General features: G+C 37.6%; 1 protein-coding gene across 6 annotated transcripts in view; it reads right to left on the reverse strand.

Moving 5' to 3' along the window:
- Sclt1 (sodium channel and clathrin linker 1) overlaps nt 1-19,349 on the reverse strand; it is a 115,847-nt gene that overhangs the window by 27,899 nt on the left and 68,599 nt on the right. For 4 of the 6 annotated variants that reach the window (NM_001081411.1, XM_006500786.3, XM_011239970.3 and 1 more), the window contains exons 13-17: nt 16,782-16,880; nt 12,508-12,579; nt 9,349-9,423; nt 6,969-7,114; nt 2,601-2,793 (exon numbers count right to left, since the gene is read on the reverse strand). In NM_001081411.1, the coding sequence (NP_001074880.1) occupies nt 2,601-2,793; nt 6,969-7,114; nt 9,349-9,423; nt 12,508-12,579; nt 16,782-16,880 (585 nt within the window). Of the gene's footprint in view, nt 1-2,600; nt 2,794-6,968; nt 7,115-8,761; nt 8,886-9,348; nt 9,424-12,507; nt 12,580-16,781; nt 16,900-19,349 lie in introns of those variants that run through there. The other 2 variants (XR_867171.3, NR_155540.1) reach the window with 2 other exon arrangements.

A 19,349-nucleotide genomic window follows, 5' to 3' on the forward strand; every position in this document is an offset into this window, starting at 1 on the left:
ATTTATAATAGCCAGGAGCTGAAAAGAACCCAGATCTCCTTCAGCAGAGGAATGGAGACAGAAAATGTGGTACATTTACACAATGGAGTACTACTCAGCTATTAAAAACAATGACTTTATGAAATTCACAGGCAAATGGATGGAATTAGAAAATATCATCCTGAGTGAGGTAACCCAGTCAGAAAAGAACACACATGATATGCACTCACAGAGAAGTGGTTTATTAGCTCAAAAGCTCTCAATACCCAAGATTAAATTTAAAGACCACATGAAGTTCAAGAAAAATGTGGATACTTCAGTCCTTCTCAGAAGATGGTGCAAAATACTCATGAAAGAAGTTACATATACAAAGTGTGGAGCAGAGACTGAAGGGATGACTATCCAGAGACTGCCCCACCTGGGGATCCATCCCATATACAGTCACCAAACCCAGACACTTTTGTGGATGCCAACAAGTGCTTACTGACAAGAGCCTGTTATAGCTGTCTCCGGAGAGGCTCCACCAGTGCCTGACAAATACAGAGGTAGATCCTTGCAGCCTACCACTGGACTGAGCACAGGGTCCCCAATGAAGGAGTTAGAGTAGGGAACCCATGCTGCTGATGGAGTTTGCAGCCCCATAGGAGGAACAATAATATGAAACAACCAGTACCTCCAGAGATCCTAGGGACTAAACACCAACCAAAGAGTACACATGGAGGGACCCATGGCTCCAGCTGCATATGAAGCAGAGGATGGCCAAGTCAGTCATCAATGGGAGGAGAGGCCCTTGGACCTGTGAAGGTTCTATGTCCCAGTGTAGGGGAATGCCAGGGCCAGGAAGCGGGAGTGGGTGGGTTGTTGAGCAGGGTGAGGGGGGATGGGACAGGGGGTTTTAGGAGGAGAAACCAGGAAAGGAGACAACATTTGAAATGTAAATAAAGTAAATATCTAATAATAAAAAAAAGAAATTAGGCTGAGTTCAATAGCCAGCAATCAAATGTGGGTCACAACCATCAATAAGGCGATTTGATGTCCTCTTCTGGCATGTAGATGCACATGTAGCAGAGCACTCATACATCATCATCACCATCAGAAATTAGATTTCTGTTTTTAAGAACTATTACAGAAGGGCATGAAGATTTTCTCTTGTAAATCTATAGATTGTATTTCATTTTTTTAAAAAAGTGTTTTAAACTTCTACTTTTGTGTAAATGTGTGCATGTGCATGTAAGTGCCCTCAGGGTCCAGCAGAGGGAGTCTGATCTCCTGGAGCTGGATTATAGGTGGTTATGAGTGCTGGGAACTGAACAAGTATTCTGTAATAGGAGTGCACACTCTTAACCACTGAGCCATCTCTTTAGCTAATGCATTTTATTTTCAAGTCTGCAAGGCAGCACAAACTACTTTGCATATATGTGTGATAAAAGACGTCAAGATTTGTTTTTTAAATATGGATCTAGTTTATCTAGCATTAAAATTATTAAGATAATTCCTTTACTCTTGAACCACAGTGTGTTTCTGCTACAAAATTAGGTCTTCATCAAAGTGAAATTTATTATTGGATTTTCTTTTGTGCTATTTATCAATATGTGATTATTTTGATGTTAACTATGTAACTATGGCTTTATATTGATATCTGGCAATATAGTTCTTTCCATATTTTCTATATTTCACAAAGTAAAAATACTTTTGTAAGACATATTACTATTTTTCACCTCAGATTTCATATTCTTATGAATACTTACAGCCTTGGATATCTGCAATAGTATAGTCAATAATTACGTGTTGACAGGAATAATGTCAGACCATTGACATGATTCCCTGAATCAGCAATAAGCAAAGTGCAACACCAGTACTGCTATTTTACATCCTCACTATGAGCCAGGAAGAAGGAGATCTTTGTTATAAAAAGCCAGTGCCACTTTCTAGAAAAATACAGTGGAATGGAGAGTATGGGACGCTGATGGAATAATGTGTTTCTTTAAAGTGCCTTAAATGGACTATTGAAGAGGCAAAGGGAAAGAATATAAAAGGTAAAGATTTTTCTCAGATAAGACTATGCCCCTTGCATTCTTCTTGTTGCTGCTTTTAGACTAGGTAGGAGGGGCACTCAGAGCAAACTGCTGCAACATTCTCTTACTGATTTTGAAGAAATTCAAATGGAAGGGAGAGCACAGTAGACTGGAGAGCTGTCTAAGCTACAGATGCTCGTGTTGCTTATGTTGCTTTGGCAGGAAGATCAGTTTGTTGTATGGCTGGAAAGGAACTTCTTCTTTTTTTAAATGTGCGCAGATAGAAAAGACAATAATGTTCAAGAACACTTGCCAAGTTCCACTTGTTAGTACTTTAAAGTAGGACTTCATGCTATCTGATGAGAAGACAGACCCACACACGCGTAACCAGCACAATACAGATACCTGCAAAGCTGTGTTCATCACACTATCCAAGCTATAGTGTCAGTCTAGGTGTCTGTCTACTCATGAATGGGTCTGCACACAAGCACACACACAAACACACAAAACCTGAAAATGTTTTGCTAGGATTCTAGTGACTATTCTAGTGAATATTTTCTACACCTTGATTTTTCTAAGAACAAATTAAACTCATTTTGAAAATACCTTTAATTTTGCTTTTTTTTGGGCCTCCAGAGCAACTTTTCTGAGATCCTCGGTCTCCTTCTGTAGTTGCTCGTTTTCCTGCTGAAGCTTCAGCCTCTGCTCGCTGACAAAGCCACAGTTCTCCCTCTCTGACTCCAATACAGTTTGAAGTTTCTGGATCATTTCATGGGAACGTGACATCTCTTCTGAGGAACTGTTTTTGTTTAAACAAATGAAACAGAACACAAAGGATAAAGATGTGTACACTTTACGATGTAAACTTTTGTTTTCTTTATTCTGATTCATTCCTTTTCACTTCAGCATGGTGCTGAGGATTGAAAACTTAGCAAACATACTCACAGCCCTCATTTTAACTTTATACTAAAGTGGTTTCAAAAACGTATGCAATACCAAGTTAAATTAAATGTATTTAACAATTTTAAATAAGGATGGACAGGGTGACCTGCTATTATTTATTTTGAAAACCAGTGTGAAATATTTTCAGATTTTCCTAACATTGAGAACGGCTATAGCAAGAGAACAATGTGAAGCTGATAGCCAACAGATGTAGTAATTCCTAATCAAATTTTTACTTAATGTCAGGATCATTGGAAAACACAACAGCTGACTGCCTCAAGGTTAAAGTTAAGTCAAATCAAGTCCAGTCCAGTTTAGTCCCTCAAAGAGGGAACACTAGAGATTATTGGAGACTTGAAAAAACTGCAATGCTTAGTATTTCTGAAACTAGAATGGGACAAGAGAATGCACACTCCAGGCATCCTCTGAATGACAAGAGAAAACATTTACAAGCATATCCCAAGGATACATGAAAAGACAAACTGGAGAAAAGGCCCAGTGCATGGGAGGTTCTAGAAAGCTCCCACTGCTGTCCCACGTGCTGGTGAATAGCTAAGAAATGATCCTGGAGAGAAGCACATGGAAGTGTTGAGTATCTGGAAGCCTTCAGATTTCCCATTTGTTCAACAAAGCAAAAGAATTGATTATCACATTAATTAAGACTATGATCCATCAGGAGGAGATGATAATTCTAGACACACGTGCTCAGAACATTGGCTCACCTAGTTTTATAAAACTGCTGGATATAAAAGCACAGACTGATTCCAGCATAAAAACAGGTGACTTTAATATTATATGATGAACAACAGACAGATCATCAAGACAAAAATAGGAAAAGAGGTATCAATTATATAATATCAGAGATCAAATATGCTAAATAATCTGCAGAAAATTCTACCCAATACTACAAAGAATAAAAGACTTGAACTCAGTTTTGAAATCAAATAATGTAATCATCTCAATAGATGCAGAAAAGGACTTTAACAAAGTTCAACATTACTAGATGATAAAAACCCAAAAGAAAGCAGGAATTCAAGCCTCATACCTCAACATAATAAAAGCTGCCTATGATAAAATAGCCACATTATAGTAAACAGAAAAAGGTGTCATGAATTTCCTTGAAAATCAGGAACGAGTCAAGGTGTCACCTCTCTCCACTCTTAATCAATGCAGTGACTGTAACCTTTTTTTCTTTTTTCTTTACTATAATTACTCTTACATTTTTTTTAATAGTCCAGCCATTGCCTCCTTCCTGCCCCCCCTAACAGTTCCCCAACTCATTCCTTCTCCCCACTCTCTCCGAGAGGATGTTCTCCCCCCCACCCCCCCCAAATTTACTACTCCCTGGGCCTTAAGAGGGTTAGTCACATCTTCTCCCACTGAGGCCAGACAAGGCAATCCTCTTCTTTTATGTGTTGGGGGCCTCAGACCAGCTGGTGTATGCTGCCTGGTTGGTGGCCTCTCAGTGTCTGAGAGATCCCCGGGGGTCCAAGTTAGTTGAGACTGCTGGTCTTCCTATAGGGTTACCCTCCTCAGCTTCTTCCAGCCTTTCCCTAATTCAACCACAGGGGTTCCCTATCTAAAGTCAAATGATTGGGTTTAAGTATCTGCATCTGTGTACATGTATCTCAGTCAGCTGCTTGTTGTGTCTTAGAGGACCACTATGCTGGGCTCCTGTCTGTAAGCACACCATCGCATCAGTAATAGTACCAGGCATTGGCGTCTTCCCTTGAGATGGAGCCCAATTTGGGCCTGTCACTGGACCTCCTTTCCCTTAACTAGAGCAATAACACGAGAAAGTAATAAAGGGATAAAAGGAAGGGCCCAGTTATTTCTACTTGCAGACACTCGATCTCATACAAAGGAACCCTAACAGCTCAACACAAAGTCTCTTAAGTTGATAAACACAACAAAACAACAAAGCATCAGAATATAAAACTCAACCTAAGAAACCAGCAGCTTTGAAAATATATCAATACACAACATTGAGAAAAGTGGAAGGGAACCAATCCCTTTAAAAACCTTCAGTAGTACCCTGGCACATATATACCAGACATCTGGTCTGACCTCAGTGGAAGAAGATGAGCATAATCCTTGAGAGACTTGAGGCCCCTAGGAAAGGAGAGGTCTATTGGGGAGGAGCACCCTCTCAGAGGCAAGGGGGAGGAGGAGTGGGATCAGGAATGGTGGGAGGGGTGACTGGGAGGTGGCACAACCATTAGAATGTAATAAAAAAGCAGAAAACCCTTCAGTAATAATATACCTAAGCAAGGAAGCCAAAGACCTCTAAAATAAAAAAATGTAAAACTCCGCAGAAATTGAAGACCCTAAAAGATAGAAAAATATCATGCTCACAGAGATAATATAGTAAAATGATTGAATTACTTTAAAGTCACCTACATATTAAAGGCAATCCCTATAAAAATTCTACTGGCATTCTTCACAGAACTAGGAAAAAAAAATCCTAAAAGTCATAGAAGCACAGAAGATGCTGAATATCTAAAGTAATCCTAAACCAAAAAATAGTGCTACAAGTGTCGCAGTATCTTATTTCACGTTATACTGTAGAGCCAAAAATCAAAAATAGTACTTATAAAAATAGACTTGTAGATAAAAAAAATAGAGGATTCAGAGATAAACCCATACTCCTGAAGTTACCTGATTCTTGACAAAAAAAGTTTCAAAAAAAAAATACTTTAGAGAAAAACCTCTTCATAAATGGCTCTAGAAAAACTGGATATTCACATGCAGGTCCCTATCTCTCACTTCATACACAAGTTAATTGGAAGTGAATCGATGACTTTAATGTCTAAAATTGTCTGGGAGAACATACAGAAAATAGTCTCAAGATATAGGGACAGCAAAGACTATCTGAAAAATACAGTACTAGCTTAGAAAATAACATTATGAATTGATATAAGAAACTACACATTAAAAAGCACCTGAAAAATGAATGGGCAAAAGCAGTTTTGCTTAATTCATCTAGTAGAGGACTAACATATAGAATACATAAAAGAACTTGAAAATGAAACAAACCCACAAAATAACATAAAACTAATCATCTGATCAGTAAGTTGGTTAATGAACTAAATAGGCAGATCTTAAATGGCTCGAAATATATGGATAAATGTTTACATCCTTAGCCATCAGGGAAATGCAAATTAAAATAGCTTCATGATTTCCATTATACCCTAAGTTAATAAAACCAAATGACAAATCTATGAGGAACTTGTGTAGCCACTATGGAAATTAGTATGGAGATCTCCCAATTAAAACAAACAAACAAACAAACAAACAAACAAAAACTACTATATAATCTAACTTGAAGACATATACATGTATGTACATACATACACATAGTCTAAATCAACATACCACAGAGATGCTAGAACATTCTCCCCATCTCTGCTCACAATAGCCAGGAAGGAAATGGAACCAGTCTAGCTGTTCACCAACACACACATGGATAATGACGATGTGGTACATTAACAGAGTAGCACTTACTCAGCAATAAAGAAAGATGAAGGGAAGGGAACTGAATTAACTGGAAATCATCTTGCCAAGCCAAGCAAGCCAAACCTAGAAAGACAATTATTCCTACCTGCAGATACAGTCGGTCAGTCGGTCTATGTGTGTGTGCGCACGCGTGTGTTGGAAACAGAATTCCAAGGGTGCTAGGAGAATATCTTGGGGAGGGAGAGAATCAGAGTGGGTAACAGAATGCCTATGATATGAAAGCAGAGATGCATACTACTTGGTGGGTGGTAAGGGAGACAATTATAGGATAGACAGGGAACATGGAGGAGAGCAGTGTGGGAAGGAAACAAATTATAAGATAGTACTATGGCTTATGAGTACGAAAACGCTCTCACTAGATGCATTACTTTGTATTCCAACTTAAAACTTAATAAAAATAGAAATTATGAAAAAACATTTGGTTATTTTTATAAGTTCTATAAAAATGTAAATAATTCACCAGCACGCATGTGAATTCTTAAAATGTTATCATAGGAAACCCAAAAGGAAACTTACTTAATTTCAAGTTGTTTTATTCTATTTTCTGCACTCTTGAGTCTTAGCTGAAGATCATCTTTTGAACGTTCTGCAGCAAGACATCTTTGATGCATTTCTTCCAATTTTCTGTAATCACTTTCATCCTGTTTGCCTTCACGGTAAATCTGAGGAAAAGGCTTATAAGCATTACCTTATAGGAAATTATCTCAATAAAAAAACCAATGCTGAGAAATAGTCACTAGTGTGTGTTCATCTCTTCCTACTATTAGATATTTTAAGACACCTATGATTGATTCATTTATAAAATTAAACACTATAAACTGACCGTGGAAAAATATGAAATCATTCATGCTCACTATAAAGTATTCAACTAATGCAGAAATATAAAACAACTGCTGAGGCTTTTAAAAAGTGCTTTAATGTCAATTTACAGACAACTGGTGGTAGGGGTGGATATGCGGCTCAGTAGTAGAGTCCTTGCTAACCAAGGCCCAGAGTTTTACCCTAAAACATAAAACAAACAAACTAAAAACTTCTAGCAATTATTTTCAGACTATTCAAGATAATTCTCTACTGAAATACTGAAAAGTAAGAGTGTGTTGTAGGTAACTAGTAGAGCTTAAAGTTCTAGAACTCTGCTTTGGGTTACCTGGGCAGCAGCATGGCTAGAATTGGAGCTTCTGTTCTCAGGGGTAGTTGTGCTATAGCTCAGTTTGAGATTGGGTTTCCTCTTACAGTGCAGGGTTAACTACCCACCAGGTCCTGAGGTCGTATTTTCAGACAAACTGTTCATCTAATTGTCCTCCCATGTCTCCAAGTTGCCCAGTGATAAGACTATATGCTTTTCCCACTGAGGCGGACTAGCATTGTGTCAGCACCCCTTGTTGGCACTGAGTATCACTGCAGCCCAAGGTGCTATGGTCTTGGCTTGCTGCTGGGTGGCTAATGGGGAACTGATTGCTGTGCCTTCTAAGTTTTACACTGCACCAATATAACCTGTTTCTTAACTTATGTCATGTAATGTTAAAACATTCATGTAATTAAAAAAATCCATCCCAAAGCCTTATGTATAGCTGGCAGCATTATTTAAGATGATATGAAGAAAATCTGGAAGGATAAACCTTTAGGAGGCTAACAGTCAAAAAATGTCTACCTTGAAACAGAAGTGCATATGCTTGTTTCCACAGATAAAGCCATGCTCTATGCTGCTTGTAAACTGCTCTTTACTACTTGATTTTGTTATTTTTGACAACATGGATATGTCACATACCTTGAATGCCATGGAGGTCACCTTTCAAAGTCAAATCCCAACTTCATTGCTTGGTATTTTTAACATCAGAATTACTTACCCTTTCTATGTAAGCTATTAGCACAGCACTTTAAACATGGTAAGTGCTAATATTTAGTTGCCCTTTCTTTCCCAAGGTACTTTAAAACAGTGGTATATTTACTGCTAATGAAAAAGCATGCAAGAAACTAATTTTATGTTTTTTACTTCAAATATCATTGGGGTAAGTATTTTACCTAATTACTGTATTCTTTTAAAACATTTTAATCTTATGTCTATGAGTGTTTTGTGGGTAAGTAGGGCTGTGTATCTTGTGAGTGCCTGGTGCCTACAGAGGCCAGAACAAGGGTACTGGATCCCTTGTGAGCCTCCATGTGGGTGATGGGAACTGAACACAGGTCTCTGGAAGAAAGTGTTCTTAACCACTGATCCTCCCAGACCCCTAACTATTATATTCTTAAAAGGTAAAATCCAGTCAGAGAAATAACTCAACCAGTAAGCTGCTTGTTGGGTAGACACTCACATAAAAGGTGGGTGTGGAGGCATGTTCCTGTAATCCCAGTTCTGGAGTGACAGAGACTCATGTATTTCTGGGGCTGTTGGCCAACTATCTACCTGAGTTGATGAGTCAGAGTATCATGGAGACTCTAAAAAAATAAGGCAGAGAAGGACTGAGGCAGACAACCAATGTCAACCTCTGGTCTCTATGCATACATATATCTACATACATCTATATATACAAGCACACACATACATAAAGATAAAATTAATAGCATATTATGATTATTTTGGTTGTCTATACCTATTACCACCATTTTTAACTTCAGTAAGTTAGCATGAAATTAAAAAAGAGGACAAAATAAAAACCACTTTTGGGCTGAGTGTAGAATAGTAAATAGACACTTCAAAAAAGTTAGATCTTGAAGTACAAAGTTCAAAGAAAATGGGTATTCTTAGAAGAAATGGATGTAGGTGAAGTGATTATTTCAATGACTTTAGTTACACGTGAGTAAACACTGCCCAAAGAGTACTTACGAGGCCAGCGTGAGCAGAGCAGGCAGTGGTGCAGAGCCCTGCAGCTGCCTTCAGGCAGCTGTGTGCCCTTCTTACCTTCTCCAGTTCTTCTTCCACGGCTCTTTTCCCTCTAATGGCTCGATCAATTTGACCTTGCTTTTCATCACAGTCCTATAAAGTCAAGTTGTAATGTAAATAAATGTATCTAGTAAAACATTAAGATGAGGAAAAAAACGGAAAAGCAAAAGGGTTTGTTCATAAGAATATTACAGTTATCTAACAAAGCTAAGTAAGGCCACCATAATTGTCAATTTCAAAAAGTGACTGACCCATTCCAGGATTCCAGAAATTGCCTTTGGCTATATGATACCAAGGAATTCATAAAGTAAGTAAGAGGCAGAGGCTATAGTACCCATTGGAGAAAAAAAATGAGGATTTTTGATATTACAGGTTCTCTTTTCATGTACTATTACCAAATATTTTGCAAGATGAGCTAGACATTGTCACAATGTCCCAAAGGAAACATTTGGCATAAAAGGTGAATAAATTCTAAGTTAAGTTTTCTTTATAAGGTAACCAATAGCCAGGGAAATTTATTAGCATGAGCATTGAACAATTGAGACATTTACACTTAAAAGACTTCATGTATCGAACACTTTACTTAGTAATTTAACAAGTATATCAGCTAATCAATATGATTATTTTGCCAAGGTACTAATACATAATCAACTAGTGAGTTCTTCACAATTATTCTTCTATTTATTTGAGAGTAAGCATAGTTTTATTAATTGTGAGCCATGCTTTGGTGAACCTGCTTTGTTGACAGTACACCACTAATAATGGTCAAATTTTCACAATTATATCAAAGGCCTACCTTGCTGATTTCAAAACTTAAAGTAAGGTTTTAAATTATGGCTCAAACTTGATTACTTCGAACCAATACAAATCATGTGTGACTTTCTTTTTGCTAAAGCAGAATTCAAGTTTGTAGGAAACATAATTTTAATGTCCTGTACATATTCATATATATGTTAAGGTACTTATCTATAAAAGGTTTTTGTTTTTTGGGGGAGGAAATGCTTTTCATAGTCTCATTACATAGCCCAGGCCCTACATATATTCATATACATGATAAGGTACTTATCTATAAAAGGTTTTTGGCTTTTTTGGGGGGTGGGTGGGGAGAATGTTTTTCATAGTTTCATAACATAGCCCAAGCTGTCCTCAAACTTGAATTCAAGATCCTTCTGTCTCTCTGCCTGCTAAGTGGTAAATTTCATGACGCTAAATTTGTGACTTCTGCTATGTTCACAATACCACTCATGTGACTTTAACATATACCTGTGCTGGTCTGTCTTTGTCAACTTGACACAAAATGGAGTCACCTAGAAAGAGACTTGCAAGGAGAAACTGCCTCCATCCAAGTGGCTGGCTTGTGGGTATGTCTATGGGAACACTTTCTTGAGTAATGACCAGCAAACTGTAGGTGCTGGCACTCGGGACACATGGTCCTAGGTTGTCCATGAAAGCAGGCTGAACAAGTCATAAAAAGACAGCAAGCAGCTTCTCTCCATGGTCTCTGCTTTCATTTCCTGCTTCCAGGTTCCTGCCTTGAGATCCTGCCCTGGATAATGGAATACAATTTATAAGCTAAAATAAATCTCTTCCTTCTCAAGTTGGTTCTCTGTCAGTGTTTTATACAGGCAACAGAAAGTAAACTAGGACAATATGTCAATACCAAAGTTGGATCATACTTCTAGATCTAGGAAGTGTCCTATAAAGAATAACTATGCATATATCTATGCCTTTACCTGAACCATTATATTCCAATGACATGAAGTGATGATGGTTCAAACGGTATTTTATTAACCTGGGTTAAAAATGAGCAAAATGCTATGAACTTTGCTCTTAGCACTGCTCTTTCACTGTGTCCCATAAATGTGGGTATGTTATACCTTCATTTTCATTAAATTCTAGAAAGTCTTTAATTTCTTTCTTTCTATTTTTTTAATCCCAAACATTGCTGTATGTGGGACATGTTCTTCTACAGAGGCTGCCTTGTCTGGCCTCAGTGGCAAAGGATGCGCCTAGCCTTGCAGAGACTTGAAGTGCCAGGGCTAGGAGATAACCAGGGAGGCTCCCACCTGCTCAGAGGAGAAGGGGATTAGAGAGGGATTGTGGGAGGGGGTGACTGGGAGGGGGCAGTGAACAGGATGTAGAGTCAATAAGTTTAAAACAATTAAATTAAAAAAGAGAGATTCAAAAAAGAATAAAATAAAATAGAAAAGCTGAAATATTTATAATTATCATACTAGTTCTATTAAGTGCCCTGTAATATTAAAATAAAACTTTATTAGAAACGTTGCTTATCACCACTTATATACCTGCTTTTGGAAGAAAATTAAACTTTCATGCATTTCTGAAATATTTCCAAATTCATACTTTATAAAGGGTTAGCAGTTATTCAAGCTGATAGCATAGAGGCCATCCTTATCAGTCCCTATGCAAACAAAATAGAGATCACTAAAAATGAGAGCCTACGCCTTTGCACCATTTGGACATTCAAAAACAGCTACACATGATCTGTCTTTGCTATATTCTCACAATATGGACTTCCATTTTTATTTGATTACAGATAATACTAAATTTCTCCTATTGCTTCTTCAGTGGTGCACTTCTTACATATCAGTTTTTGTAGTTTCCCTTGCTACTGATTTCTATTTTTATTATCCTATTATTTGAAGATATATTCCTGTAAAGAGAGAGCATGGTTGCACAAATGGTCACATGCTTAACAACAAACACTAATGCACACATTTATTAGAATACACAAGTTACTGCTAAATTTTATACCAGATTAAAAGTGATGGATTCATGAAAAGTGTGCCTGTGAAGTTTTAAATGCCTATCTCTAGTCAAATGAAACGTCTTTTCTTCAACACCCCCTTGTGCCCCCCCCTCACTCCTGTTTGTTTATAGGAGGCTTTACTAGTGTCTTTTGTCTTTCTTCCTCCCTGGTCTCCCAGATCAACCCAGCATATGGCAGGAAATGCAGTTGGTTTAGTGGTCCTGTGTTTTCTGTCAATGACAATGGAATGTGATGGGTGCCACCTGTTCTAGTCTTCCTACTAAAAGCCAAAGATAGCAAAACATCTCTGGAAATTTATTTTGTTTTCTAGCACCTAGCATAGGTCATGGTTTAACAAATGTATATGGAACACACATATTGACCTTTAAAACAAGGATCTAACATACCATTTGAAGGGTTGAGAGTTCTTCCTTTAATTGTGAAATCAGAATTTCATATTGTTTTTTTGTGCTTTCAACCTGTGAATTAAGACATAATTTAGGTAAAGAATAAAAAATGACTACTGACAAAAACTTAGGATGTTTTAATTTAAAAAGAAACATAACTTTTATGGCATAAAAGGTAAATAAGCATATAATATATGAAATATCTAAGAATTTGTCATGAGCTATGTGTAGTTAGCAGGCACATAGGTGGCTGAGGCAAGGGAATTTTGTTCATCCTGCCTGGACTATAAATTGAGTTCAAAGCTAAAATACATGGATTGGACTGGATCAGACCAGACCAGACCAGATCAAATCAAAGGCTGCACCTGTAGCACTGGCTTAGTTTATACAAGGCTCCAGAATTGTCGTAAGAATCGAGAGAAGTGGATGACATATACAAAAGGACAGTGGCTGTCAAACATTTTGGTCTCAGGGTCCTTTTACACTGTAAAAACAGAGCTTCTGTTTATTATGCATTCTTTCTACTAACATTTTACTATTATTAGAAATAAAAGCAGAAAACCATAATTTTTATCATTATCTTTCCCAAGTAATTTAATCATTATTTTAGATAGCATAATTAACTTTTTAATCATTATTACTTTTTTATTAGATATTTTCTTTATTTACATTTCAAATGTTATTCCCTTTCCTGGTCTCTCCACCCCCCCAGCCCCCTATCCCATTCTCCCTCTCCCTGCTTCTATAAGGGTGTTTCTCCACTTCCCTACCCATGCCCACCTCTCCACCCTCAGTCCCCCTACACTGGGGCATCTATTGAGCCTTCATAGTACCAAGGACCTCTCCTCCCACTGATGCATGACAAGGCCATCCTCTGCAACATATGCAGCTGGAGCCATGTGTACTCTTTGGTGATGGCTTAGTCCCTGGGAGCTCTTGAGGGACTGGTTGGTTGATATTGTTCTTCCTGTGGGGTTACAATCCCCTTTGGTACCTTCTCTAACTCCTCTATTGGGGACCCCATGCTCAGTACAATGGTTGGCTGTAAGCATCCATCTCTGTATTTGTAAGGTTCTGGCAGGATTTCTCAGGAGACAGCCTTATCAGGCTCCTTTCAGCATGCATTCTTGGCATTTACAATAGTGTCTGGGTAACTGTTTATGGGATGGATCCCCAGATGGGACAGTCTCTGGATAGCCTGCTCTACATTTTATCTCCTTATTTGCTCCTGTGAGTATTTTGTTTTCCTTCTAAGAAGGACTGAAGCACCCAAACTTTGGTCTTCCTTCTTGAGCTTCATGTGGTCTGTGAATTGTATCTTGAGTATTTGGAGCTTTTGGGTTAATATCCACTTATCAGTGAGTATATACCATGTGTGTTCTTTTGTGATTGGGTTACCATACTCAGGATGATATTTTCTAGTTCCATCCATTTGCCTAAGAATTTAATGAATTCACCATTTTTAATAGCTGAGCAGTACTCCAATGTGTAAATGTACCACATTTTCTGTATCCATTCTTCTGTTGAGGGACATTTGGGTTCTTTCCAGCTTCTGGCTATTATAAATAAGGCTGCTATAAACATAGTGGAACATGTATCCTTGTTATATATTGGAACATCTTTTAGGTATATGTTCAGTTTTAGTAGTTCTCTGGTGGAATTCTTGGGGTCACTTAAGTATACTATCATATCATCTGCAAACAGTGATATTTTGACTTCTTTCATTTCAATTTGTATCCCTTTGATCTCCTTTTGTTGTAAAATTGTTCTGGCAAGAACTTCAAGTACTATATTGGATAGGTAGGGAGAAAGTGGGCAGCCTTGTCTAGTCCCTGATTTTAGTGGGATTGCTTCAAGTTTCTCTCTATTTAGTTTGATGTTGGCTACTGGTTTGCTATATAATGTTTTTACTATGTTTAGGTATGGGCCTTGAATTCCTGATCTTTCCAAGATTTTTAACATGAAGGGATGCTGAATTTTGTCAAATGCTTTTCAGCATCTAATGGAATGATCATGTGTTTTTTTTTTTTTTCTTCTTTGAGTCTGTTTATGTAGTGGATTACATTGATGGATTTCTGTATATTGAACCATCCCTGCATTCCTGGGAGGAAGCCTACTTGATCATGGTGAACCATCGTTTTGATGTGTTCTTGGATTTAGTTGGCAAGAATTTTATTGAGTATTTTTGCATCAATGTTCACAAGGGAGATTAGTCTGTGAAGTTCTCTTTCTTTGTTGGATCCTTGGGTGGTTTAGGTATCAGAGTAATTGTAGCTTCACAGAATGGATTGGGTAGTGTTTGTTCTGTTTCGATTTTGTGGAACAGTTTGAAGAGTATTGGTATTAGGTCTTCTTTAAAGGTCTGATAGAATTCTCCACTAAACCCATCTGGTCCTGGGCTTTTTTTGGTTGTGAGACTATTAATAACTGTTCCTATTTCTTTAGGGGTTATAGGACTGTTTAGATGGTTTATCTGATCCTATTTTAACTTTGACACCTGGTATATGTCTAGAAAATTGTCCATTTCATCCAGGTTTTCCAATTTAGGTGAGTATAAACTTTTGTAGTAGGATCTAATGATTTTTTGGATTTCAATGGTTTCTGTTGTTATGTCTCCTTTTTCATTTCTGATTTTATTAATTTGGATACTGTCTCTGTGCCCTCTGGTTAGTCTGGCTAAGGGTTTATCTATCTTGTTGATTTTTTTCAAAAAAACCACCTCTTGGTTTTGTTGGTTCTTTGTATAGTTCTTTTTGTTTCTATTTGGTTGATTTCAGCCCTGAGTTTATTTCCTGCCGTCTGCTCCTCTTGAGTGTATTTGCTTCTCCTCCTCCTCCTTCTTTTTTTAGAGCTTTCAGGTGTGCTGTCAAACTGCTAGTGTAAGTTCTCTCCAGTTTCTTTTTGGAGGGATATAGAGCTATGAGTTTTCCTCTTAACATTGCTTTCATTGTGTCCCATAAATTCTGTTATGACGTGTCTTCATTTTCATTAAATTCTAAAAAGTCTTTAATTTCTTTTTTCTTTCCTCCTTGACCTCCTACTCTTATCATTGAGTAGAGCGTTGTTCAGCTTCCATGTGTATGTGTGTCTTCCATTCGTTTTGTTGGAATTTAAGACCAGCCTTAGTCCATGGTAATCTGATAGGATGCATGGGATTATTTCAACCTTCTTGTATCTGAGGTCTGTTTTGTGACCAATTATATGGTCAATTTTAGAGAAGGTACCATGAGGTGCTGAGAAGAAGGTATATTCTTTTGTTTTAGGATGAAATGTTCTATAAATATCTGTTATATCCATTTGATTCATAACTTCTGATAGTTTTACCCTGTCTCTGTTTAGTTTCTTTAATAAAATATACTGAAATTATAGGCTAACATGAATGAAACTAAAGTGAGTCTTTAGAGTATTGAATGGTATGGTTTAAAGTTAGAACATTCTCACCCTAATATCTATGGAAGGTTATTTCAGGAAGGATTAGGATAAAAAGGCTTTCGTTTGACTCTGTCTCAAATTTAAATTTTTACCTTGATAAAATATCTAATTTTAATCAGTTAGTAATAAAGCACAGTCACACATCATGTAACAACAGAGTCCACTATGAGAAACATTGTTTAGGTAGTGTGGTCATTGTGAATATCAACAGTATAGGTACACAAACCTGATAGGTTGAGGATTCACGGGCTATAAATCTGTTATAGCATGGTAATATACAGAGTAAGATGCACACAGTGGTATCTGTCTACCCAAATGTGTTTCAGCCTGAAACGGTACCGTAAAAATATGAGGAAACAGATGTTTCAGCTTGAGTATAATTTTATGAAATAACTGTCATCATATGTAGTTTGTTCTTAACCAAAGTGACCTTATATGGCATGACTAAAGCTTATTTCTAAGGGATATATTTGCAATGTTTTTGTAAAAACTACCCTTTAGTTGTTTGAAAGAAAGCAAATATGTTAACACTATATTTTTAAATCATTTTAAAAAAAGCACTTGAAATTGTAGTTCACTGAGGAGAAAAATTATATTGAGCATAGAGAATATAGGTAAGAAGATACCCCACTGTTTATGAAGCCAAAGACTATGTAGTACATTACACTATTTCCATAGCAGTTTAATTTCAAGGAAAGAAATATCTGTTTTTAACTCTTACATTAATAGTTTCACATATAGTTCATGTGAATGCACACGGAAGAACTTTAATTTTAAAGTATATAAGCAGCATTTATTCTTAGAACTTAAATTTTGATTTTACATAGAACTAAACTTCTTACCTCTTTCCTTGCTTTGATAGCTGCATCTTGTATAAGCTGAGACATTGTTTTCTTCATTTTTTCTCTGTCAACCTCTTTTTGTTTCTCTTCAAGGAGAATCTTCAGAAGATAATCAAAGCTATCATACATAATTTCTCTGGGAAGGTAATGCACTCTTTGACAGCAATGTCACATTCTAGATTTCTGAAATGCTTCCACTGGAGGACCTTGCATAAGCCACACGAATGATCAAGAGTTCCCCAGCCTTACCCCCCTTTTCCTAATTAAATCCTTGCTATGCATTTTAGCTAGTTTCCTAGCATTTTCCTTATCTTGACAACTCAAAGTCCCAGGGCCATTGTAAAGTTTTCTTCCTTTAAAGTCCCACACACAGTAAGCCACTATCTATGGGCATTCAATCTTGGACAAATCTGTTGGGCTTATTAAGTAGTATTCAAACTATGGCCTTCACTACTTCAGACCTCAGTCACAGCATATCACTATCCACTTTATCTCTCTCAGGTGTTCTCATCTCTAATCATTTTCATTTCCACTAAAAAATAGCCAAAACTCTTATCAGTTTTATCAGTTACTCTGTGGAATAAAACTCCAAAACTTGCTTATATACAACCCAGGTCCTCCTACTGTTTTTTTTAAACCCTTTAATTCTTTGTGAATTTCATATCATGCACCTCAATCCCAGTCATCTCCCTGTCCCTTTCCCTTTCTACCTGCTCTGCCCTGTAACCTCCCCACCAAAAGACAAAAGACAAAAGACAAAAAAAAAAAAAAAGGGTCTCGTTGTTGAGCTGGAGCATGTCACAGCGTTCCCTTCTGTTCACACTTCTTTACTTGCACATGTTCATTGCAATGAGTCACTGGTTTGGGTTGAGGCCTCTGGCTTCTGCTATACAATCAAAACTGGATCTTCATAGAACTCTTGGATATCCTGATGTTGCCTTGTGCCAAGGAGATCCTGTAGCTTTGGATCTGCAGGACTGGCTCCTTAACATATAACAGCAGTTCATAAATGGGGTAGATATTGGCGAGGGCCAACTAAAAGGCTCAGAATTTGCTCTGAATGGTAGCTGAGCTGGTCAGCCCATCAGCTCTCCCATACTCACAGGGCTAGCTCACTCACTGCTGCAGCTGGCAAGGGGGCAGAGCCAGCACTCCAGTCCTTGAGGCAGGCTTACCCTCACCCATGCCAGCAGAGCCAGCTCTTCTGTGCTGCCCAGTTGAGGTACAGAGCCTGCTCTCCTGAGTGCTGCAGCAGGTGAAGGTCTTAGACCCAGCTCTCCTGCATGCATGCAACATGTAAGGGTGAGGGTGAGGGCTCTCTTACAATTCTAACCAAAAAACGTCATTGGCTCTTCTTCTTAATTCTGACCAGATGTGAGGCTCTGTATTAATTGTTGTCCACTGCAAAAAGAAGCTTCTCTGACAAAAGAACAGAGCTGAAGTAGGACATGAGGTTGGTAAGGGATATTTGGGAGAGTTGGAGGAGGGGAATAAGAATGGATATGATTAAAATATTATGTGTATAGAATTAAAAAAAAAGATTGTGAGTCTGAACAGCTATTATGACTTAATAACTTTGAAGTACATGAGATAATGAGGAATAGGGCTATAGACTGCTTGTTATCAGACTATGTGAATCCTTAAAAGGCTTATAGGTTAAGAGTATTTGATGCTCTTGAAGAAGGCCAAGGGTTGGTTTCCAGCATCCACATTGTACCTAACAACTATCTGTAAGTCCAGTTCTAGAGGATCTTATGCCCTTCTTCTGGACTCTGTGCATTGTACACCCATATTGCACAGAAATACATGTAGGCAAAATACCCATATACATAAATCAAAAACGGTAAAGTGTTAAAAAAGAGGAAGAGAATCCTTGGTTTTGAACAAACAACTATAAGATGGAAATCCTCTAACAATTAAGAAATGAGTCAAGAGGGAAATTAGTATAATAGCCATAGGCTGCTTCTGAAGGATTTGCTGCCTTAGGACTGAAGAGAGAGACAGGCAGTGGTACTTTTCTTCAGCATACGCCACATAACATGTGATAAGTGTTTATACAACTATGCAGCTGAGGGGAAAGACAAATAACTTTGTCCTGGTTTTAAATTTTCTGCTAACTTGTGTTGTTTTGAACAATTTACAAGCATAATATGTATACTGTGGGTATAATACAGTTTACTTTTGGTGGTACTAACGTTAAATCCAAGGACTCACATGTGCTAGGCAAATATTCTGCTACTGAGCTATATCTTAAGACCTAGTGTATACATTTCAACTGTTCCAAGAGTAGAGAGACAGAATTCAAGGCACAGATGGGAACATTAGGGGAAAGGCATAAACTCTTCAGGCATTCCAGTTTGGATTTGAAGAGATAACTCCTTTCTTCCTTTCTTTTTCTTTTTTTGAATCAGGGTCTTACTATATAGAGTCCACTGGTCTTAACTTCACTATCCTCCTGGTACACATCTGGAATTGCAGGCATTTGGCACCTCACCAAGAGTTTTACTAGGTTAGTAAAATCTAATTTACACGTTTTACCTTTTAAGTATCTCTTTTGAAAAATCTAAA

This window comes from Mus musculus, chromosome 3 (genome assembly GCF_000001635.26).
Source record: "Mus musculus strain C57BL/6J chromosome 3, GRCm38.p6 C57BL/6J".
In the NCBI taxonomy this organism is placed as follows: Eukaryota; Metazoa; Chordata; class Mammalia; order Rodentia; family Muridae; genus Mus; species Mus musculus.